General features: G+C 35.5%; 1 protein-coding gene across 3 annotated transcripts in view; it reads right to left on the reverse strand.

Moving 5' to 3' along the window:
- TTLL7 (tubulin tyrosine ligase like 7) overlaps positions 1–26459 on the reverse strand; it is a 150789-nt gene that overhangs the window by 23814 nt on the left and 100516 nt on the right. For all 3 annotated transcript variants that reach the window (XM_024734648.1, XM_024734647.1, XM_024734646.1), the window contains exons 11-18: positions 23839–23986; positions 23680–23753; positions 22219–22354; positions 18115–18201; positions 13823–14021; positions 10111–10316; positions 9022–9156; positions 7141–7221 (exon numbers count right to left, since the gene is read on the reverse strand). In XM_024734648.1, the coding sequence (XP_024590416.1) occupies positions 7141–7221; positions 9022–9156; positions 10111–10316; positions 13823–14021; positions 18115–18201; positions 22219–22354; positions 23680–23753; positions 23839–23986 (1066 nt within the window). The remainder of the gene's footprint in view (positions 1–7140; positions 7222–9021; positions 9157–10110; positions 10317–13822; positions 14022–18114; positions 18202–22218; positions 22355–23679; positions 23754–23838; positions 23987–26459) is intronic.

Consider the following 26459-nt stretch of genomic DNA (forward strand, 5'->3'; position numbering starts at 1 on the left):
TCAGCCTGACAGGCCTTTCTCAGAACTTCACTAAAGTCTGAAGATCTTCATCCCCAATCCTCCTGCCTTCCATTCACTGGTGTTAGACCAATATTGCAGGTGGAAGGCTCTTCTACCTGCTCAAACTTTCTCTCCCCTTTATCCTTCTTGGGTGTCTTCTCTCATAAATGTCTTTCACTTCTAATTCTGTCTTATGTCTGCTTCCCAGGGAACTGAACTGACATAGCCATCCAATGATTATTGACTACCATCATAATCCAAAGGATAGATCTGATTAATCCACATCTAGATGTTAAATTAGTTAAATTCTTAGCCTTCTAAATGGGTAACTTTTAATAATACCTAATGCTACATTCTAAAGCTGACCCACATTTCTAGGTTTCTTTTTTGTCTTGGATGCAGTTTCTAGCTTTATAAAGCAATAGCACAGGTTTCAAACAGATAGTCAAATGAAGAGCCAACATGTTACAACCCTACAGACAAATTTTTATACTTCATTTATACATATTCTACATAAAATAATTCTACACATGAAGAGTTATTAGTAATAAAATACATCAGAGAAACAGCCTGGCATGAAGATCCTTAGAAGGAAAAAAAAAATCACCTGCATTTTATACCTTCTAAGCCTAGAGCACCTTTGCCACATGACGGCTTACTTCCTCACAAGAACTCTCCAATACTTAATGCTACAAACCTCAGAGAAGTTGTGAGAAGTTACCTGCCCCCGCAAAAAGGGCAGGGGCAGTACTGAACCCAAGTCCATATGACTACAAGTCCAGTTCCTCTTTCCACTACCTATTATTGCCCCTTTAGTTTAATATCAACATATAAAAGCTTTAAAAAAATGTTTCAATTTATTGAAACTAATTATTTATTGAATAATTATTGAATTTATTGAATAATTTATTGAATAAATTTATTGAATTTATTGAATAAATAGCTTCAATTTATTGAAGCTAATTATTATATTGGCTCTCTTGTTGTCAAGAAAAAAAAATATTCCAGTCAGTCAGTCATTCTCTGATCCCACTTTACCTCTGATTTCATCTGAAATAAACAAGGTAGGGAATAATGTATAATATATATATTATTATAAATATATAAGGAAGTCTCATCCATCGCTATATATCCAGGAAATTAGAGTCTGTTTGGGGGGAAGAAAAGCCTTTTAAAGAACAAAATGGTTGATGAAAGAACAGGAAACAGAGTAATCATAACAACTGGAAGAAAAGTTGCTACAGATAAGTTGCATACTGTGTAAATACTGGGCTTCCTCTTCTCATCATAACCTACACCTAGCATCCCTCAGCCACCTTTCCAGACCCTCCATGAACCTGGGCAACTTTGCAAGATAAACTTATTCTTGTTAAGATCTGCCCTTACTCTTCTCTGAGAGTCAAAATTCAAGCTATGAAATAATGCCATTTGCAGCAACATGGATGGACCTAGAGATTGCCATACTGAGTGAAGTAAGTCAGACAGAGAAAGACAAATATTGGGTTGGCCAAAAAGTTCGTTCGGGTTTTTCCGTACAGTGTAATGGAAAAAAACACAAACGGACTTTTTGGCCAACCCAATATCATATGATATCGCTTATATATGGAATCAAAAAAAAAAAAGGTACAAACGAACTTATCTAAAAACAGAAATAGAGGCACAGATGCAGAAAACAAACTTATGGTTACCAGGGTGTGAGGGAAGAGGAGGGATAAATTGGGAGATTGGGATTGACATATACACACTACTATATATAAAAAAGATAACTAATCAGGACGTACTATATAGCCCAGGGAACTCTACTCAATACTCTGTAATGACCTATATGGGAAAAGAATCTAATAGAGTGCATATATGTATAACTGATTCACTTTGCTGTACAGCAGAAACTAACACAACATTGTAAATCAACTATACTCCAATATTTTTTTTTAAATTCAAGCTATGAATTCTTCTGCCCCAAATAGAACTGTCTATTAAATTACCTTGTAGAAGAATGACTGTAACTGCTTGGGTAGCTTTGTGTTGGAGATGGGACATCTTATCACTGATAACAAGCACAAAGGAAATATAGTAGCTTTGATTAATGCCAAAATGGAAGATGCAACAAAGGAGTTCAAAGAAAAAGAAAAAGGTGTTTAAGTTGGAATAAAAAACATGCCCTCTCTCATCAGTGCTCTCATTCCCTTAACATAACAGGGTATGATGAACACAGAGATGCAGATGCACATCTGAGAACTGGAGGGAAGGATTACACAAAGATAACTTACTCCAAATATTCTTAGAGTAAATCAGTATAGCAGAAGTCACTATACTGACACAAGTACTTGCTAGTAAATTTATAAGCAAGTATTTACTTTTACTCGAAATTTATAAACACAGTCGAGCATAACAACCCTAAAACATGAAATAGATTGTTTCTTCTAATTGATAAACATTATTACTATTCATGCACATCATTTGATCACCCCATACAATGTTTTATCAGACCTTCTCATATCACATGTTAAAAAAACATAACAGCATTATCTTAATTTGTTGATGTTCAGATAAATACATAGCACTAGTAAAGAAACAAGGGTAAAGAAAGAAGAAGCTAACTTGCTATTGACAGAATCCACAGAAGAGTCTAGATTTGAATCAACTGAACAAATGTTTATAGAAAGCCTACAGCTGACTACAAAGTAAGACACACCTCCCCTCCTCGCCCCTGGCTTTTAGAAAGGTGGAAAAAATAATACAGAAACCTCTCAAGTCAGATCATAAGTACAACTGAGTATGAAGTACTGTGAGGATTTAGAATAGGGAAAGATAATATCTGGTTATGGGGGAATACAGACAGGCCTCACAGAAATGCCTGTGTCTCCCTGTCATTCTTTCATTTCTAAAAAGATTATGTTCACTTGAAAAAAAACAGAAATATACAAAAACAAAAGGAAACATGACACCAAATATTACCATTTTCCTTCCTCTGGCTCAGTAAGTCTATCCTCCAGAAATAAAATATCTTAATTTTTGAAATTTTTGTAACACTAGATATATATTTTTAAAACAGTAAAAATCAGAGTGGTGATTTAAAGTAGGACAACACATATTACTGTATAACTTGTTTGTTTAATTTACTATCTTGGTAAAAGATGGCATATGAAAAGGAAAAAGGCACTCTCTCTTTGAGATGCCCAAGGCAATGGTGACCTTAATGGACATTCTTGCAAACCCTCTGATAGAATTTCTCAGCAGGAAAATAACTGAGAAGGTTCTCATGTAAGAACTTAGAAGGCTACACGTGGTCTGTCTAGATCCACGCTCTTAAATGCAGTAGTCACTAGACACATTTGGCTATTTACATTTAAGTTAATTAAAATTAAAAGTTCAGTTCCTTAGTCACAATAGCCACATTTCAAGATCTCACTCAGTGGTCACATGTAGCTAGTGACCACCGCATTGGACATCACAGATACAGAACATATCCGTCATTGCAGAAAGTTCTATGGGACAACACTCACAGTAAATAAACCTGGTATTTTTATTTCACCTGGCTAAAGAATGGATTGGTCACAAAGACTGCATGGGTAACTAATGAAGAATAAAGATGAAAGCCACCCAAATCTGGAAGGCTCCCTCAGTGCCAACGTGAACCACACTTAATTGGCACTCATCACTCTGAACCAGAATGCTTCCCATATGTGAAAAGAGATGCCTGACGGCTGATGGACTCATGGCCTCCGAGAAACCATGCACTTGGTGGCTGCTTATCGCTTATATTCTTCACTCATGATTAGTAAAATCTGGCTAATTTTACCAATGTACATGTGTTGCATATGTCACAAGTCATAATCTTGTGCTGTATCTCAAGTTAAGATCTATGATTCCAGAATAGCACTCAGTTTAACACAACTGAGTAGTATGGATGTACTATAATTTATTTAATCATAAATCTACTGATAGATATTTAGTCTGCTTCAAGTGTTTTGCTTGTACAAATGCCACTGCAGTGAATGTTCATGTGCATAAATCTTTTACACATACATTTTATACAGATTATTATTCTGTAGGACAGGATGCTGGAAGTGGTTTTGCTGAGTCATAAAGTTGTGAACATTTGTAACTCTAACAGATACAGCAAACTACCTTTCTAAAGAGCTGTACCAATGTGTTCTCTCTCTAATAGTATAATAAAGCCCCTTTTATCCAAACTATTTCCATCACTGGATATTATGTCTTATTAATTTTTGCCGACATGTTTTTTACTTGCTTTTCCTTCAGCATTAGTGAGGACAAGATCTAGTTACATGTTAATTGGCTCTTTGAAGATCCATAAATTGTCTTTTCATGGCTTTTTTATATGCTTTTCCATTTTATTTATTAACTTTACAAGATAGTATGTCTTCTGCTGATTGATCGGTAGGAAGTATTGGTTTCCTTGTGCTACTTTATGTTTTATGTGCTGCAAACATCTGTCCTCTTCAACATCCACCCCTTTCCCCTGCCACCCAGTTCTCCTCACCACTTCTGCCTTTTAACCTGGTTTAAGACACCTTTTGCCATCCATTAAGTTTTTATGTCACCAAATATGTCGTTCTTCTCCTTTATGATTTCTGGGTTCTAAAACCTAAGTCTTCCTTATGAAGTTGTTTCTTCATTCTAAGATTATAAACATAGCTTTCTGTATTTTCTTTTAAACTTTTAATATTTTTTTACATATAAAACTATCATCTATCTAGAATTAATTTCTGCATATGGTGAGAGGTAATGCTCCAACTTAATTTTCTTACAAAAAGGTAGTCAATTGTTTCAGTATCATTTAGAGGAAAAAATTATCTTTACTCCACTGATTTGAAATGTCACATTTATCAAGTATTAATATCTTATAAGTATTTTAATCTGTTTCTGGGTTATCTATTTTGTTTTAATTACCAATTTAGCTAAACTCTTCTATCTTCTAGGTTACAAAAAGTACAAGGACTTGAAAAGATTCAGGGTTCCAATTCCACTAAGAGGTCCTTATTTTAATGAATAAGGCCACAGTTAGTGACTTGACAAACAGGAGTTCTGGGCTTACAGTATGTTTTCAATCTACTTCTGTTACCAGCTTTGTTACAACCTCCTCAACAGTAGCACAGTGTTTGGCACATGACAGGACACTAAGCTGTCCTTTGTTGAATGAGTTAATGCTTAATGATGAGTTCAGTTTACTCAGAGGAAAGTACATAACTTCAAAGTCATTATTTGATCACTGTCAGCTTCCAGCTTACTAGCAATAAATCCTAGAAAGGGGAAGTAATAGTTTGCACTATTTAGGAATACAACAGCTTCACTAAAGCTACTAAAATAGTACATCTCCCCCCAGATAATGTTGCAATGCATCTATGGGCCCCTCGGGCTGCTGGCCACTCCCCTCTCCTATTCTCTGAGATGTTGTACTGTCTCTGAAAATCTCCAAAGCCCCTCCGCATTGGAGGAAAACCTTCACATCTTCCCACCACAATGCCACAGACTCTACCTTCCCTCCTATTAGAATAAGTGCTCCTGGTAGGACAAACCTGCCCAGCTTACTTACTTCGAGAATTTTCTATCACCTCTCTTTCCTGTACCATTCCTCTCTTCTAGATCATTCTCATCAGCAACTAACAAGTGTAAATAGCTTCGTCTTAAAAAAAAAAAAAAACCTTGTCCTCAACCCACATACCTGCTATCCAGCTACCACCACACTTAACTTTCCCCTCTATAGCAAAATTCCTTGAAAAAGTGCTTGGGCTAGCTGTGCTTTTTCCCATTTCTTGAACCTACTCCATTCAAGTTTTACTCCCCACCATTCCCCTGAATTTGTTATGACCAGGTAACCATTAACCTCCAAGTTGTCAAAAACAACAGTCAGGTCTTGCTGTTCGTCTTATAACTCCTATCAGCAACATCTGACTCAGTTGATCACTCCATCCCTGAAATAATTGCTTTACTTGGTCTCAAGGACCCCAAGTTCCCATGGTTTTTCATACTTTACTGGCTGCTCCTTCTTAGTCCCCTTAGATTAATCCCTCCACCCCATCTCTCTGATTTCTATACATAGAAGTGGCCCAGGGCTCAGTCCTCAAAACTCTTCTCTTTTCTAACCACACTTACTCTCTAGGTAATCTCATCTAGTCCCAAGGCTTAAATATCCTAGTGACCCTTAAATTTTGTATCTCCATATGCAACCTTAGCTCTGAACTAAAAAACTCATATATACACCTACACACTCAGTATCTTCAGTTGGATGTCTAACCAATATATCAACCTTAGCAGGTCCAAAACCAAATCAAAGTAAAACAAAACAACAGGAACAACAAAGCCCTGCAGGTTCTCCAGCATCCACCCAATTCAGTTACCACCCTAGCTAAGTAACCATTAGCTCTTGCCTCAGTTACTCGAAAAACCTACCTGGTCTCTACTTCTGTTCTGCCACATTCCCCCTCCCCTAGTTCTATTCTTCACAAGTAGCTCTCATGAACCTTCTAAATTATAAACCAGACTATGTTACTCCTCTGCTCAAAATTTTCCAGTGGTTTTTCACTACTTGGAATAAAACCCAAAGACTGTCCATGGCCTGTAAAGTTGTGATCTGACCCCTGATTGTCTATCCAACTGTTGCCTCCACATCACTCACTCTTAACCAGCACAAACCAACTATCCTGTACATAAGGAAATAAATGGTGTCTCCTGTCACATGGATACATCAAGCTGACTTCTACCCCAGGGCCTCTGTATCTGCTCTTCCCTCTGCCTGATGCATTGTACCTACAGATGTCTGCATAGTATTTTTCTCATTTCATTTAGGTCACCTTCTCTCAATTTTTTAATCCTGATTTATTTTTCTTCATAGTACTTAATACTACCTTACATTCTAGTATATATTGGTTTATTGTCAAACACCTTAACTAGAATATAAGCTCTATGAGACCATGGAATCTTTTTTTAATCTACTTGTTTATCCTCAGAAGCTAGAACAGTGCCTGAAACATAGTAGATACACAATAAATATTTGTTGAGGAAATGAGTAAGCAGATGAGCATTTATATAGTTTGATTATGAATGTGGCTTAATGATCCTAGCTTAATACATAATCCAAAAGAGCAAATCTGTTTTTGGGTATTCATTACTCACTTTTCGTTGTTTTACAGAGTCCAATTTTATGAGCCAATATGAAGCCACTTTTGTTTTATGATACTTCCAGTTACCAATCATCTGTTTTGGAGGAGAAACATTAAGAAATTTAATCTAATTAATTTGTGAAATGAAAGCACTATAATACTATTTGCAATAAAGAATGTCTACTTTCATAAAAAGACATGTGAAAAGACTTTTAATGTAAGATAAAGAAGCCATCTGAATTTAAAGCTTTTCTCTTTTTGCTGTAAAAAAAAGCACACAATCTCTAATGGCTGAAAGTCAAATGTCTTCAGGAATATAAGGTTTGGGAAGAAGCCCAAAACATAGATTTTTCATTTTAATTCCAAGAACTGTATTTACAACATCATTCACAGTAACAAAATATTGAATAACACGTTAGAAGATAGCCTATATTTAATTAGGATTCCATTATGCCCCTGTTTTGTTTTTTGTGCAAATCTGCAAAATTTCTGAATATATATTCTAGTTATATATATTATAATAAGTAGATTAAAATAGTTGCTGAATAAGTAAACATATAGTAAATAATCTAATGTCTTGTATAATTATTAATATCTTTTATCAATTATATAAGCCTATATCCACGTTCTTTATAGAACAATCACAGTAGCCACAAATATTAGTTCTACTCTCAGATTATCTAATTTTTCATCTAGCTGATTCAGAAAGGTATTACATAACTTATATCTCTAAGATATAGAAATAAAATGTCTGGTACAAAGACGTCCTACTTTATTGAATAAAATAACATATGTAAATAAAAATATATCTAGCATAATGCTTTATAACTGATGTTCATTTTTCTTCCTTTTCCCCTGATGTAACAAATAGCACTTCATTTGCAAACAAGATACCATTTCACTTTTTAAAAAATATATAACAAATGCAACGCATAATATTTGGGGATTTTGGTTATAACTATGTTATGACTACAAAATACAAATTGCCATTATTGATTTGTTAACTAAGAAAGTCTTTTTTATTATTGTTTTTTGTTTGTTTTGTTTCTAGACAGCGCTTTTAGACAGGCCTAAAGTAAAGCTAAAAAGTGAAAAACGCCAATGTATGGCTGTGGTTTTTATCCTACAATTGGCCACTAGATGGTGCCTTCTCCTCTGGATTAAAAAAAAAAAAAACCAAAAAAACAGGGAAACCAGAAAACAACGTTCTATTCTGAGGAATTATCTAAGAAGGACAATTTGAGAAGAATGCTTGAATGAAGAAATAGAACTCTGAGTGAAGAAATGCTCTTTCACCAAAACTATTCGAATAACTTGGACCTTCTTTCTAAATTAGGAGTAAGTCATTGACTTTAATGTGAATTTTAGGACTCTGACATTTTAGAACGTTCCACTGGGTGGTGCAAATGCTTGTGTAACAAGAAAACACACACAACATAAGCCATTTCAAAATCTGACTAACACCATGCAAGGTGTCACATTCAAATATTCTTGACACTTTATGCCCATGGCCCCACTTTTTTCCTTATTATCTCATTCCATATTAGATCTTTCTAAATCGTGACAGGAGCAGGCTTAACTTGATGTGCCTTTAATCATTAAGAACAATAATTATTTAACACTAATTATTTTCACTTGATGAAGCATCATTAAAATAGGACTATACACTAAAGATATTTTGCATTGCTGATTATAAATGTGATTTCATTGTTCATGAATCATAACAATTAAAATAACCCCTGTATCTTCTAAAGCTTGTGGAGGTTGAAAAGAACATCAGTTAAGTTTACTATGTCATTGAGGATAATGCCATCAAGCAATAAATTTTAGTATTTTAAGAAGATGAATAAAAAGTTATGAGCTCCTTGGTATTTTATATACATCAAATACTCACATCTTCTATCAGAAGTAATGATTCTGCATCTGATTTTCCTGGAAACCGGATCTTCATGTCCTTGAGAACAAATAAGGTCTGACTTGTTAGATCATCTTCTTGTTCTTTTGGTCTCAGTTGCCGCAAAGACTCACTCTTAAATTTGAAAGAATACAGATATTTGGAGGGGGTCTTATTTCATTGTGCCACTATAATCTGAAAGATATTTCTAGGTAAAAATGATGCACTTTTAATTGATAAAATAACAATAAAAAAGGAAGAAAATAATGTTTTTACATTTATTCTTAGCATTAAAATCTTAGGATTAAAAGGGTATGACTTCCCAAGAGTGTCTTTCACACTTCCACACAGTTGTATTTTATGTAGCTCAAAATACTAAAACAAAAATACAAGTGTTTAAAAAAGACTTCCTGGTCAGTTTCATTTTCTACATATGCCTTAGGCAATTCTTGATTAGAAAAAAAAGCATTCATTGTTACCCAGTGAAATTCATTCACTTATATTCTTCAGACTCTTCCCTTTGGAAGCAACTTCCACATTAAATAAACAAATTAAATAAGTCCCTGGTCTATGTGAAGGTACATGGAGATATCTATCTGAGCATTTATAAAACTAATACTATATGTTAACAACATACAGGAAACATTATAAACAATGCCGTACTTCAGTGCTCTAAGGCTAATTTACCAATAGTTTATTTTTTTAAACTATTAATCAATAGTCCCATTAAGGAAGATTTTCCATACAACAAATTTCCCCAAATTTACAGATATACTGTACAGTACACTGGAAAATCACATATTTGCTCAGATGATTTTCAACAAAATTATCCTGCTCCATCAGCAAATGGAAAATAAAATACTATTCTCAGTGTTCATCCTCAAGTTCTGTGATACAGTGAAGTCTGCCTTTTAAGAGTCCATACTCAGTTATAGGTGAAGAAAGATGAATAAACCCAAATTCCAGGAGGCCATGAGTTGAATTATAGAAAGGATCTGAAGTTCAATCTGTCCTCCTTCCAGCTAATCTCTTTGCCACTTAAATCCTAAATACAGCGCTAATCTCAGGGGAGCAAAACAGAAGACTTACCATCGGAGAGTTGGTAGAGCTGGAAACATTTCTTTGAGGCGGATGCCCCATGTAGGAGGAAGCACGGTTTAAAGAATGTGACCGAGACCCTGAAGCTGACCGGGATGATGATATCACTTGTTGAGCAGAAAAGGGGCGGTTGTCTGCACTGGATGGTGATTGAGAAGAGATGGACCGAGGGCAACTGACTGAACGCCTTATGGAGCCTATGGATGATGGAGAGGAGGGATCGCACAGTAGCAGAGTTAGTAGAAGTTATCCACTGTATTGGATCTATACAAAGTAATAATTAGCAGGGTAGAAGTAAATGTCAAAGCATAGGCATCATCATGAGAATATGAGTTTGGAGTTAATTCTTCAATTTAAGCAATGAACTTGGTGCAGAACCCCTGTCATGTATAAAGAATGGCTATCATGAGAATAATACTTATACAGTGCTTTAATGTTCTATTCTCAAAACATGACATAAAAGGAACAAAAGAAAGGAACGCTAACATGTATGGAGCTCCTTCTATAAACCAGGCATCATGCTAGGTGCTTCACTTTTATTTTTGTTCTCACAGAAACCCTCTGAAGTACAAATCTCCATCACCTGGAGACTCAGAGAAAGAAATTTCTCAAGGTCACATGACAAGAAAGTTACCAAGTTCAGATTTAAATCCTGACTTAATGGCAGCAGCCTCCCTCTTTCTATAATGTCATGATGCCACCTACTATCTTCGGACTAGACTGGTCGCTTATTAGAATCTGTGTAGAGGTTAGAAATAGAACATTTTACAGCAGGATTCATAGGGGGAAATGGATAGGAGTCTATATAATGGCCAGGATAAGTGGATGTTATAAAATTTAGGGCCCATGAGAATAAAATAATGATAATAAAACAGAAGAAAAACAAAGATTATCCTAATGAAGTTTAAATATGTAACTGGTTATTATAAGAGTAGTACTAGACAGATAAGTCTTCTTATTCACAGGACAGAAGAATTTTAAAAATTAGATTTACATTCCTATAGTAAAAGATTTAAGTGAAGAAAAATGTCTGGACCAAAAGGGTTGTTATCAGAACAACTAGGGAAAACCACAGAACATCTTCCTCAGGGCATATTGAGAACATTTGAAAAAGAGAACCAACTATTCCAGGTAAATTTTAATTCCTGACACAGAGAAATAGAATATCACTCAATATTATCAACATTTATATCTTTTTTAATAGATGTATTCTATATACGCTCTGTTGTATATTCTCTCTCTGCTTGGGAAATATATCAATCACTCTTCATTAATTAAATAATTTAATAAAACTCACATGAAGGCAGGATGAATACCCAAATATTTCTCTTCATTAGCTGTTGAAAAAAATTTAAACCTTTATAAAGGCAATGGACATGAACCTTATGTTTAGGGAAGTATTTCTAAAGAATATTTTGAATTGATGATAAGTCTAATAGTCCTCTTTTGGTTCTGGAGAGGACCAAAAAAGTATACTCATTCAAGCTATAAAAGATGTTAAAAAAAAAAAAAAAAAAACCTTCCATTTGTTCCAACCTCCTTCTGAACCTGAAAGTCACACTATTTTTTTAAAGAACGGTGCTTCTAAAAAGGGCTGTGTGGGGTACATAACACTGGTCAATCTTCTACTAAGAAATACCCATAAGCATGTACTAATACCTACACCTTGGCCCTGCTCTCTTCAAGGGCTTACCATGATGGGTTTGGACATATATAATCTGATCATAGCTGCAGAAAGAAATATCCTTTCTCTTGAGTCACCAGAGATTTCCATTTTTTCCTCTGCATACACTAGAATTCAGACAGAATAACTAAATAGCTAGACATGCCAATGATACTTAGGTAGACTAACAATAAATGGTTGAAACTTGCATACACAAATTATCTGAGAAAAAAATACGTCATATAGTTTTGTGTAGGACTACCATATATCAAATCTAAATATATCCTTTGGTACTGTAACAATTTTAAATTGCCTAAATTAACTATCTACAACAGAAAGCATTGTACATAATCTGGATTTTTGTCCTCGGTTATACACATCCCTTTGTAGAGAAAACTCAAGGAGAGTTTGTGGCTAAAATATTCCTTAGTGTAAGATTAAAGAGGGAATATAATACAAATTGAAACCCTTGCTGCAATTCTTAATGACTATAAAAACAAATAACCAATAAGGAAAAAGATATTAATTGAAATAGACTAGCTTTAAAGTGTGAATTTATGCTTAAAAACATTTCTAGTACACTCTTTGTCTGATCTCAATTTATTAACCTATTGGTCTGAGAAGAAAGAAGAATCTCAGAGCTATAAGAGCCCTAGCAATTTTTTCTCACCACTACCCTTATCCTCTGTCAGTTCCTGCTGTTAAGGATACACACATTAGCCAATAGAAAAGGGGCTCCAAAACTGACAAAATCTGGGCAGAACAATGTCAGCTTCCAAAAGAGAAACAGAGTCATATTTACACAGAGATGCACTGAAAGTACGTAAGGAGTCTTTAAGAAAAAGGGAAATAATAGATAAAATAGCTTACAAACTCTGGAACAGGTGCTCAATAAACATATATTAAAGGAGTAAATAAACAAATGAAATGGAATATAATACATTATTTCCCCTCCAAACACATAAGCCCTCAAAGACAGGAACTTTAGCACGTATCTTTATGGAATAATTTGGAAGTAAAAGAAAGACCATTAAAAATCTTCAACTATTAGGTCTGCATTCCTTATGCATTTTCTCATAAGTCTGGGAGGCCAGGTTTAAAACATACATATTATCAGGTAACTATTAAACCATTGCTGGAGATAGAGCAACAAAGGCTCAGAAATGTGTTTATTGCGTGATTGGACCGGTCCCTTTGTGGAGCCCTAGGATGAGGGAGGACAAGGCAAAGAGCGAGATGAGAAACAGAGGTTAAGAAAAGTCCTGCTTTGGAGGCAGCATCAGGAAGGGGTATCCGACTGAGCCTGGGCAACAGCAGTACCACACTGGACATCTGGGGATGAAAGACGAATAACAGACACAATAGCGGACATTTGGGATCGAAGAAGGAATGAAAGACAGGAGAATGCAAGAGAGAGAAAATGGGAAAAGGAATAAAAGAGGAAAGAGGAAAAAGGCAGCAGGAAAGGAAGGAGACAGAGAAGCTGGTTGGTTCCTCTCCTGAATACTTCCTTCCTATACACCGAAGCCCTGACTGAAGTGCTTACCTGTGACGAAAATGGGAGGAAACAAAACTTCTAACTATTTCACAATTGTGTGGCTCATAGATACATTCCAGTCAAATGCCTAGGGAGATACACACGTTTTTAAAAACAGGCGAGAATATGAAACAAAATGAGTGCCAGAGTGGGGAATGCAATGAGAGAATATTTGGGCTTAAAAGAGAATGCAGTCATCAGATCAACCATGAGGCACATTTTATACAATTCATGCAGAAATCTAGGACTTAACAAAAACTTTGAAATATAGAAGAATGGACTGTAGAGATGCTTAAGTCAACTCTTTTGTTTTCTATTTGCAGACCCCGAAAAGGGTTGTGGGATCCAGACCTAATCAAGTTCTGGTTGGAGAAGGAAGTGGGATAAAATCCAGGTCTCCTCACACACAAGGGTTCATTTGGCCCAAGGTCTTTTTATTGAGTTCAGTAATTTCAGTTCCATAATTTGTCACATAACAACTAAATTAGAAGAAATTAACTTACTGGATGGTTGGATTAATCTGTAGTGGTTGGACTGTTTAAGATTATATGTAACTTGCTTTTCTCTTTTCTTATTTTGGTACTCTTCTTTTTCATTTTCTTCTGATTCTGAAGAGCTGCTGCTACTACCATAGCTGCTGTCACTGCTGTAGTACTTCTGTCTTTTTGTTATCTCGGTACTCTCGGGCATGGAAGACAGAGGCTAAAATGGAAGGAAATGTGATATTTTGTTAGAATTCAGAAAGGCTCATTCACATGATTACTCACTATTTTTAATTTCTCACTTATGATTACTGCTTTTCACTTTAGTCTGAAAAATCCCCCCAAAGTACTACTGCTCTAATGCTATCCACTAATTGTTCTGTTTCTGTGAAATATTCTTTCTTAAATAATATAGTTCAGTCATGATGAGGAAAATGCTGTTTATGCACGATTCAAATAAAGGACCAAAATATCCACAAAGAATAACAAAATAAAGAAAAAACATTTGAGATAAAAACATAAAAATCAGACATAGCTTTTCTTCATTCCATGCAGAATGATTACTCATCAAGACTCAGAGGTATACCTCTGTTGTATCCCTAATGTTCAAAATCACTCAACAAATGTGTATTTGTGTGTGTGTGTGTGTGTGCACTTGTGAGAGAGAGAGAGAGAGAGAGAGGAGAGAAGAAGCGGAAGGAGGGGCAAGAGAGGCAAAAGTAAAATAAAATAAGGAAGCAGAAGCCAGATAAACCACTATAAGTAAAATAATCCACTATCAATAAAGTAGGCCTCATCTTAAAACAGAGCCTATGAGCCTATGATACACTCAGATAATATGCAACAAGAAGCAAGGCATTCCTCACATGTCTAATTTCTCTTTGGACATTTTTAGAAATAAAAATTTTTAGTTAATTATCCACTTTCTAAACTGGCCATGCACAAACTCACAGCTTTTCTTGGAGGATTTCTACCTCTGTTACATAGGATCTGGCCATAATGGAGCAACATTACTTTTCATTGCCCACACTACATTTTTAAAAAGGGATATAATGTAAAAATCAGTATGGCATAAATTTTTTAGAGGACAAGTGCCATGTAGAAGGGTAAATCTGTAAAGATTTTAAACGCCAGGCTATCATGTTCCAATAATATCTCCATCAGAATCACTTGTCTTTGAATCTCCCAATCAATGTGTTTCCAATGATGCCAGCTGAAGGAATAAAAGATAAGGAAAGTGGGACATCTTCACTTCAGAAAGAATGTGCACAACCAAGAGCACAACAGTTTTGTAACTTAGTCATTTTAAGAGACAATTACACATGCCACATGCCTCTTATTTCCTGGGGAAGGTTCCTGCAGTTGTATACTAGTTTCTTGTTCTCTGTTAAATCAAACAAAAATGCTTTGATGTTAGCATATACCATAATGAAATCCTGGGTTACCGTGAGATTTCACTGAAATAAGGTATATCCTCTCATGTAACAGTGTAGGATGAAAGATAAAGAAAGAAAAAGCATTTCACGAAGTGCCTGGAATACATAGTAAGCCAAAGCATGATGTTCTTAAAGTTACTGTCTTAGCAGAGGATGAAAAATAGCCAAAGCAGGGAAGTAGTTTAATACACTAAGGTACCAACTTGTGTTTAAAAATATGTTCTCCTTTTGATAGTCTTAATATTTACTGAGCACTAACAATGTTCAAAGAGATATGCATAAAAACATTTACCAGTAACACAATCATCAAACATTTTGATAGTCTTAGGGAATATGAATTCTAGAGGAAGGATGTTTCTTCAGAAGTCTAGCGTACCCAGAAGAAACAGTGGCACAATCAGGCTTGCTAGTAGTGCCTTCCTTCAAGTAGGCAAACAGCTTTAAAGTTTCTTAAGGAGCTTGACTACATAATGAGTTACTCGATCCTATAAAGAATCACAAAGGGAAACGGATAGTTGAACCTTTGTGTCATATATGCATTTGGGATTTGTTAACCAATACACTGTTAAAGCAATAAGTAATAAGAAGTCACAGCAACATAAACTCCAAACAGTGCCGTAACTACAAATTGGAATTTGTAAACCGGCGTTGAGTTCTGACACAAACCATACCATTTATTTTTATGTCCAATTGTATTATGAACTGGCTCATATATTAAAATATATATAAATGGCATAAAGAATAATAAATACTAAGTACCTAGCACTTGGCTGAAGAACAATGCTAATACTTTATGTGATATTATTTACATAGCTAATTAATACTTCTTAGATTCTCAAATAAGTGAAAAGTTATTTCTCCCAAGTTCAATTTAACCTTGATAACCTTCAATTATTCTACCAGTAAAGACACTGGAAATCGGTGTTTGACATGTGATAACAACCCTCTAAAAAGGAAAGGCTGCTTTGAAGATTGGCTCACTCCAGACCCTCAGTATACCTAAGGTTAGAAGTTATAAAAATAATTTTACTTTTTACTTTTTTACTGATTATGCAGTTTTCAACATTTCAGAATATTCTGGTGTTAATAACTATAGGAACTAACCAATTCATTTCATTTCAACGAATACATTGTTAGTTCCTACTATTTGCCTGGAATAAGAGGGGTTGAAAAATACACAGTGTGAATTCTGCCCTCTAGGAGGTTATATTTTTATTTGGATGATAAGCCTTATTTGATGAAGCAAAGGAAAATATAAGACAGTAGAAGACTGACTTAGAGCCTTTGCATTTGCCAATCTTCCATGAATATTGTGCCCCCAGGTTGCCTCATATCTGGTTTGCCAAATTGCTAAATAATTAATATACAAAGTTTAGAGACTTTCCGATGTTTTCCAAAATGAAGCAATAACTCACGAAGGTATTCACTTTTACAGATACTCTAAAAAATATTTGTTCCAAAGGAATTATCAACATCTTCTACAGTTCTTTGATACAGAATACATAATTCAGAAGAACAGTGCCTGACATTCAAGGTCTCTGGTCTTCATCAGATATGTATCTTTTACCAGGTTCATCTTGCACCAATTTACTCTCCAAGAATCTTCCACCTGAGTCATACCAAATTCCTTGTCATTTCTCCAACATCCTAATCAGCATCATACCTCCATGTCTTTGCCTTTAATGTTCAATTCAAATGGCACTGCCTTTATGAAGCCATCCATAATCTACCAATCCCTTTCTTCTCTATGTTGCTGTAGCACTTCCCACTCCCTTAATTACAGTACTTGCCACAATATACCCTGATTTTTGGTTCACCTATCTGCCCTTCCACTAGTCAGTGAGGTCCTTGTGGACACATTCAACAAATTTAACTAATGGTTTTGAGAATCTACTAAGTGCCAGATGCTGTGCTAGGTGCTAGAGATGTAAAGATGGAATACACCTCCTATCCTCAAGGAACTTACAAGCTCATACTAAGGCAAGCATGCAAACAATTATTTGTCACATCTGCTCTATAAAAGTGTCACTTGTGGTACAGCAATAGAAGGAGGGGACAGAAGATCTAAGTCCAGCTAGGAGAATGAGGGAAGATTTCACAAAAGCAGCTGGATTAGGAGGGGGGTCTCTAATCAATCAAGCAATTAATCAATTATTCTTTTAATAGGCAAGCATTCCAGGCGTATAGAAAAAGCATGACAGAGCATGATGTATGTAAGGATATAGTAATAGTTCAGTATTGCTGAAATGTAAAGTGAAAAAAAGCAGAATGAAAAAACTTTCCAAGACTTTACAAATTCAACTCTTTCCTACTCTACTAGCAAGGACTTTGACATATAACAAAAGAACATGTGGATGTCATCACCACAGAGCAGATGAAGGTAAAGCAAACACCTACCTATTTTTGCCAGCATGACAGCTTTCTATGTCTTCCTAGAAACTGTAACTATTTTTCCTTACAAAATTTCAATATTGCCGTGTCAGCAAAAGATGGGGCTCCCCATTAGGATCTGTGGAGTCATGATTTGCCTGATCTATAATGCTACACGTCTCTGATAACTATATGTTTGGAGATAGGAAAACATAATACTGAGTATAGAATGAGGGTACCAGTTCTAGGTTCTGCTTGGCCCTGACTCACAGGGCTTTCACTAGATGAGGGAAAGAGTCAGAAAATGAGGAAAACTATCAAAACAAAACAAAGCTTCTCCTGAGTATAAGAAAGCATGATCTTCCCAATTCTATGTTCACTGGAAACACAGTCCACAGAGTTCCTTGAAAGTAGCATCAGTCATTCTTACAGTGAGAAATACAAAGGGAAAATCAACTGTCCTTAGTAGAGTCTACTCTGATATTAAGGAAGATAAAGGTACTGCACCTTTGGTCCTCGAGACTTGGCAGTTTTGCCCATCAACTTTTCGTCATCAATTTCACATTGCTCCAGAAGATCCAAAATATCTTCCTCCTTAAAAAAATTTAATTAAAATCGTTATGACTAATGGACTCCAGAATTAATTAAAAGATTATTAATCTTGCGTACAACAAGGATTCCGAAAAGTATTTAACAAAGATTGCTCAGATCAAATGAGAAATAAAGGGTCATAGAAAGCCCTCTTAAAGAAACTTTCACTAAAACCTGGCAATAAAAATAATACTTAGCTGAAATCTATTATGTATTGATTATCATAAACAAATATATCCTTATGTTCTAGTATACTATTAAAATCTTAGAATACAATACTTCAATAAATTAGCCTATTGGACACTTTAAAATTTCTAAAAGTTCACTCTAATTTTTCCAGACCGCAATTTCATCAGTCATTGCTGTATCAATTAGTGCAAAATAATATTACGACTGCAGACAGAACACTGATGATTGGCCTAATAGTTTCATTTAGAACAATCTAACGTTAGTATTTAGGTAACAGGCACAATTTAATGAAACTTTTAAATTTTTAACTATTGCACACGAGTATCTTTAGAACTTTATGAAAGGTTTTCGCTCTATAGGCCTAACACCTTTTCTCATGCTCTTCTAGAGTCACTTTGAAGTCAAAGGGTAAAGTTATAAAAACATACACCCAAGTGGATGTTGAGCAAACCAGAGCAATAGGAGTACAATAGCTTTACTAAACGAGGTAGAGTTAACTGCTTTCATTGAGTTATTTATTCAACCTATACAAATATCACAAATTCATTTATATATTTATGATTTATATCTGTGCTTTTTTTAAAAAAAGGGTTTTAGAGAAACTAGAAATCTCACTATGCAATGGAAATCTGTAAAATAGGTTACTCTTCATCGCCATCTAAGATTTAGCTATTAAAATATCAAAAGACTCTTAATATAAAGTTTGATTAAACAATAATCCTACAAAGGATTCCAAAGACAGCAGCACAAGACACAAGTTGAAAAGTAAGGAGTTCTGCTTCTGTTCAGGAAAAAGAAGGTCATATAGACAGCATTTTCATCATAAGAGCTAAAAAAAGATGATAAACTAAATAATCATATATTTTAAGACATTAGAAAGCTGTGGATAAAAGTAGTGTAAAAGGAATTATACCAGAGAGGGAAAAGTTCTCCCTAGGTGAGCAGAGATAAGTGGCCACTTTCTACTTTACGTTCATTTGTCAGGTCTGGACACAGATGAGCAGAGATTAGGTCTATAATAGATTCTCTGGGGGTAAAGAGAATCCAGTGGAGTTTTCAAAGGTCACGTGGGCTACTGAGACATCTAGAAGAGCCCCACAGAGCTGGTTCTCTTCGCCTGCTGGGTCTTTCCAATAGCAATTTTAGTTGAGTATGTAGTAGAATAGGAGGATAGAGGCATGGATGGCAAACCAGAACGAGAGAAGCTCACACACTGCAACAAAGAGCCCGTGCTGCAACTAAAGATCCTGCATGCCTCAATGAAGACCCACGTGCTGCAACTAAGACCCACCACAGCCAAAAAACTTAAATAAATAAATATAAATAAATAAATTTAATAAATAAAATAAATAAATAAAACTCTATAACCATCGCCTGTAGTGTACACATTATTTTCAAGTAGACTTGGACATTCACTAATATAAGTACCATATTGAGTTAAAGCAAGTCTCAATTTATTTTACAAGACTGAAATCAGAATATGTTTTCTAACACCAATGAACTAACTAGAAACTTTACCAAAAATAAAACTAGAACATTTTAAATGTATGGAAATTAAGCAACAAACTTCTAAGTAACCAAAATAAAAATATAATTTGAAATACAGTTAGTAAAAATACAATATATAAAAATGCTAGATATAAAGGTAATATACAAAAATAATCAGGTGTTCACATCCTGGCAACAAGTTAAAAATAAAAAAAATTTACAAACAATATTATCAGCAACAGCAGCAGAAACATCAAATACTTAAAAATAAGTTTAATGAAAGATGTGCAAAAACTATAAACTGAAAACTACCAATATAGCAGAGTTATTAAAGATCCAAGTAGATGAAGAGATATGCCATATTAATGGATCAGAAGACTCAGTATTGTTAATTCCCCAGAAATTGTTTTGTAGATTCCTCAGTCCAAATTAAAATCCCAGCAGCCTTTTTTTGTAATTAAAAAATTAATCAAAATTTAGAATCAAACTGATTCTAAAATGTGTATGAAAGCATAAAGGGACCTAGAAAAGCCAAAAGAGTTTTAAAAAGAATAAATTTGAGGACTCACACTACCTAGTTTTGACACTCATTATAAAACAACACTAATAAAGACTGTGTGAGTGTTATATAAGAAGAGGCTCCCAGATCAATGGAAGGGGGCAGGCAAAGTGGTGACATTTAAACTAGATTTTGAAGAATCAAATTGAGACTTGAAGCCTATTTATTATGTGCCAAGGTACTTAAAACAGACTATTTTAATTAACCTCAATTTTATTTTCATAACCTGTCAAGTATACTTTTAATACTACTATTTTAGTGATCTGATTGATCAAATAGTTTAATGTAAGTTTACAAAATTAACATGTGGGGGAGCTGGAATTTGAATGTAGGTCTATCTGGCTCCAGAATCCTTAGGATTTCTAGGAGCAGAGTGATGGGAAGATGGAACAGAGGCTGCATCCAGAGGAGAGAGAAATGACATTATAAAACAGGTAGAGGAAAATGAAAAGGTCTCTCACTGTCTGGATCAGTAAAAACAAAAAGACCACAGAACATAATTCTAATGGTGGAAATACTTGCATATGTCAAAAGAAGGAAATTTAAAGGAAAAGAGCATTGGGGTATACAATATTCCTTCTGCTTCTGTCCCTTAGGCCTAGCCAGCTTGAAAATGGCTTTATATCTTCCTGTTGCAGAATTTTAGTGAAAAGACCATAGCAAAATCTATCTATAATAAACTTTATCATGATTTTTGAATCACTCAATATAACAGGGTATCCAAGATACTGGAGGTATCACTCTAGGGAGATTTCCAGTAATGTAAAATATAAACAATTTTAATAGGTCTGTGTGATGGAATGAAGAACACAAGAAAGGGTAAGTATGTGAGTAAATATGAATACTTAGAAAACTACTAAAGACCACTGACTGTTTAGACAACAAATAAAAACTTATTTGTCCAATGGAACATTAGCAAGCATGATGCTAGCAGAGGCTTGATTAGTTGCTGCACTCTGGGCTTGTCCTCTTGAAATGCTCCATTTTGGAACCCTGAGCTATCATATTAAGAGATCCAGTTACCCTCCTTACATGGTCATGTAGAGAGAAAGAGACACCCGGCCTGCTCCCCAGATGTTCCAGCTATCTCATCTGATGCACCAGACACAGAAGTGAAGCCTTCTTGGATTTCCATCCCCAGTTGAGTTGATAAATGCAAATATATAATTCACTCCAAGCTAGCTCAGCATAAGAACCACTCAACTAAGCCCAGCCAAGACTGTGGAATAATGAGCAAATAAATGCAATGGCTTATTATACTGCAAAAGATAACTAACAGACCTTTAAGTAAGGCAAATAGATTACTCTGTGTGTGTGTTTCAATTACTTCTCATATGCCAGGTCTATGCAGTATCAGGAAAAAATTATTGTATAATGTTAGTTACAATCTAACTATGTAGCAATATAGTTACATAGTTAACTATGTTGTTAACTATGTAACTCATAGTTATATCTCATTCTCAAACAATGAGAACATCACAAACCACTAGGTTATTTCAATCTATTTTTTTATTCAGTTATGTATAAATAACTGAAATAAAACATTTATTACAATAGATTACAACATAATATCAACATTTTCTACTGCTTAACTTGTCTTGTTAAAAAAACATCTTATTTATGAAATCATTTGGTTGGTTATGAAACATTACCAATTGTTAAAATGGAAGGAAAGTGCATCTTAAAAGTAAAATGTTTTTATATGTGGAACTAAGATGGGTTGTTTATAAAGACATATTGTGTGGCTTCATTCTTTTTTTCTTTATAAACATTCATTCCTTTACCTTCATCCTTTTCAAAGGATTATTCATCTCTCGCTGGAATGAAGCTGCTCTTCCTGAAAGGAAGGTCTGAAAGGCAACAGCCAACAAATTTTCATACTTTTCAAGTAGTGTTTTATCTTCAGGAGGATAAATTCGCCTACAATAAAATCAGATAAACCAGCTTGCTTAAAAAAAGCTATCATAGCACAAGAGTTAAGGTCAACTACATAGATAATTCTTGACCATCTACTCTGTCAGTCACTTTACTAGATGCTAGAAATAAAGATGAATATAGTTACAAGAAATCCATAAATTTTCATTTGTTACCAATACAAATTGAAGTTTATCTAGAGAATTATCATTGAACAATGCAGTTCCAGAAGGCACAGTATAAAGGTTTGGTCAAGGGGAGGTGGTTGAAGAAGAATCGCAATTGGGCATATTGAGAAATATAGAACTTTACTGGAGAGAATTTAGGTGATGAGGGATAATTTGAGAAGTTTTAGACTCAGTGTGATTATTGATGTATACAAGAATGTAGGGATTAATTCTAATGATCTTTTGAGGGGTGGTGGAATTTGTCTCTCTGGTGGAGAGAATTAGGTAGACGTAGGGTGAGAGGAATGTGTTCTCATCATCACTGTTGATAGTGTTAAGGCTGGAAAGAACATCCGGAATGTGGGAAGCTCTATGACGTCAAATCCTCCTAATTCTGCTGAGTCAGTTTCAAAGCTTGGGAGGAGGGGCTGTCTTTCCAAGAACACAAAGAGCTTAGGGGGTCCCCTTTTCTCCTGTCAAAGGTGATACTGTGGAGGAGGTCCAGTTCTGTACAATCCAAACCCCTTTCTATTGTCTCATACCTGTCTCCTCCAAACATTTTCATTATTTGCCTGGTTCTTGATATATCTGAACTTAAAACAAAGTACAGGGGCTTCCCTGGTGGCGTAGTGGTTGAGCATCCGCCTGCCAACGCAGGGGATGCGGGTTCGTGCCCCGGTCCGGGAAGATCCCACATGCCGCGGAGTGGCTGGGCCTGTGAGCCATGGCCGCTGAGCCTGCGCGTCCGGAGCCTGTGCTCCGCAACGGGAGAGGCCACAATAGTGAGAGGCCCGCGTACCACAAAAAAAATAATAATAATAAATAAATAAAAATAAAACAAAGTATAGCAACCACTCTGAACTGACAGAAAGAATACTAAGAGACCTGAAACCTGACTTTTTCAAAATAGTGTATTATAATTAAATAAGGTCACATGATTACATCAGCCTGAAAAGACTTCACACAACCACCCCAGGAGCTCTCTCCAAGTCTGAACCATCTACTTGCTAACTATCTTTTCTTTCTGGAAATAAATTAAACAAAAAGCACTTTCTCAGAATGAAATAAACAGTGCTTAAAATAAGCTTAAAAGTTAAAAAATGCAGGCACTTCTGTTTTGACACTGCACTTCTTCAATCTATTAAAAAACAAAAGCACAGTTACCTGTAATTCCCCATGTGTCGATTTTCATGTTCTTCTTTCGAGATCTGCTTCCGTACCTGAGCAAGTCTCTCCTTCTAGAAATGAAGAAATTTTACAAATAAAACCTGACAAATGAATTATGCAATTCAAATTGCAGGTACATTGTTAAATTTTTCATACCAACTCTTCTTTCCGCCTCTCCAACTGATGTCTTTGCTGTTCTGAGTCTGAGGAACCCGGTAAAAGCCTTTTGATTGAATTTTGACCATAAAGTCTCCTTTGAGCCTCAGCTTTTTGTTTAGCCAAGTTTCTCCTTTTATCACTGGTCCTAAAATACAGAACACAAGACCATATTCAAGAATTCAAATAAGCTCTAACCTTATCCCTGTGAGAATCAGCAGAAGAGGGGACCCAGTGGAGATAAGAATCAGTTTTTATTAAATTTATATATTCACATATGTTATATTCACCTAGTCATTCATCAAATATGGATCTCCATACAGTAAATAGAACTTCTGAAGGTAACAAGATAAAATGGAGACAGTATAGCAACTTACTAGCAATACAACCTTAGGTCAATTAACTGTGGGGTCTGTTTTCCCATCCATTAAATGCTAACAATATCATTTCCCTCCTAGAGTTCTTATAAAGATTAACTTGGGGTAACATTAATAGGTCCTTAATAAATGTTGTTTCCTTTCTCTTCCTTCAACCAATGCCCTTTATATTTAAGCATTCTTACTTATACTGACCACCCTTCAGCATATTTTCAATTCAGATTGAAATCTCAGCCTAACAATCATTGCTGAATTGAAAGCATTTGCATAGTCCTTCTCATTTTTGCCCAATGATGCAAATTTACTCATAGCGGTCTGATTTTTATTGGAAAATTCCAATAAACTTGTAAGAGTGCTTTCCTCTGAACTTGTTTTCTCTCTCTTCCCTCCCATGTAGCTGGTATGATCAGATAAGCCTGAGGTCTCTTCTCTCTCCCCCTGACTTACACTCTTATATACCAATCTTAAAGATCTAGCAGGAACAGGGTGGACTCTAGAGAAAAAAGGAAAGGCAAAGCCAATTTTTCCCTCAGCCATAGGAAAAAATAGAGTTCTTATTCTTGAGCTTATATTTCCATGCCTTGCAATGTCATTAGTCTGGTAGGGCCCAGATGAAGGTGTAAACCAAAGGAAAGGGTACAAGGAGGCCATCTGGCCAGCTTCTAGTGTGGAGAGGTAAAAGACACACTTAAGTTTACAGGAGGTCCCATTCTATTCAATAAGGGATTGCACTGAGAATACTGGGCCAAGGCCCTAGATAATAGAGAGTGTTCTTTTGCGTCAAGTATGCACCACCTCACAACTTGAACTTGCAAGGGTGTTAGGAAACTGATCTATTATCTTTCATAACAACATTACGGTTTCAGTGGCAGGAGTTCAACAAGTGAACAGAATAGAAGGAATAATTTGAGAAGAGGAATAAACACGTCCAGAAAATTGTAAGTCATTTAGTATGTCTGGAGCTACCGGTGAATGCAGGAAACTCAGCTAATTAAAGCCTTCTAGCTTTAATACTAGGTTACTGACTCTCAAATTGAACTTTAGGCAATGGGGGAGAGGAGAGAGTGAGTTTTAAAAGGAGAAGGGAATAATTATATTTGCAGGTTTTAAATGTTATGCCTTGGCAGCAGAAGCAAGAAGAACCACAATCCTGCTGCCTGTGGAACGAAAACCACATTCACAGAAAGATAGACAAAAAGAAAAGGCAGAGGACTATGTACCAGATGAAGGAACAAGATAAAACCCCAGAAAAATAACTACATGAAGTGGAAATAGGCAACCTTCCAGGAAAAGAATTCAGAATAATGATAGTGAAGATGATCCAGGACCTTGGAAAAAGAATGGAGGCAAAGATCAAGAAGAGGAAAGAAATGTTCAACAAAGACCTAGAAGAAGTAAAGAACAAACATCTAGAAGAATTAAAGAACAAACAAACAGAGATGAACAATACAATAACTGAAATGAAAAGTACACTACAAGGAATCAATAGCAGAATAACTGAGGCCGAAGAACGGATAAGGAACCTGGAAGCCAGAATGGTGGAATTCACTGCTGTGGAACAGAATAAAGAAAGAAGAATTAAAAGAAATGAAGACAGCCTAAGAGACCTCTGGGACAACATTAAAAACACCAACATTCACATTAGAGGGGTCCCAGAAGGAGAAGAGAGAGGGAAAGGACCCAAGAAAATATTGGCAGAGATTATACTCGAAAACTTCCTAACATGGGAAAGGAAATAGCCACCCAAGCCCAGGAAGTGCAGAGAATCCCAGGCAGGATAACCCCAAGGAGAAACACACTGAGACACAGAGTAAGCAAATTGACAAAAATTAAAGACAAGAAAAATTATTAAAAGTAACAAGGGAAAAATGACAAATAACATGCCACGGAACTCCCATAAGGTTAAGATCTGATTTCTCAGCAGAAACTCTACAAGCCAGAAGGGAGTGGCATGATATATTTAAAGTGATGAAAGGGAAGAACCTAAAACCAAGATTACTCTACCCAGTGACGATCTCGTTCAGATTCAATGGAAAAATCAAAAGCTTTACAGACAAGCAAAAGCTAAGACAATTCAGCACCACCAAACCAGCTCTACAACAAATGCTAAAGGAATTTCTCTAAGTGGGAAACACAAGAGAAGAGAAGGACCTACAAAAATAAACCCAAAACAATTAAGAAAATGGTCACAGGAACATACGTATCGATAATTACCTTAAACATGAATGGATTAAATGCTCCAAC

Source organism: Neophocaena asiaeorientalis, unplaced genomic scaffold (genome assembly GCF_003031525.2).
Source record: "Neophocaena asiaeorientalis asiaeorientalis breed wild unplaced genomic scaffold, Neophocaena_asiaeorientalis_V1.1 scaffold15, whole genome shotgun sequence".
In the NCBI taxonomy this organism is placed as follows: Eukaryota; Metazoa; Chordata; class Mammalia; order Artiodactyla; family Phocoenidae; genus Neophocaena; species Neophocaena asiaeorientalis.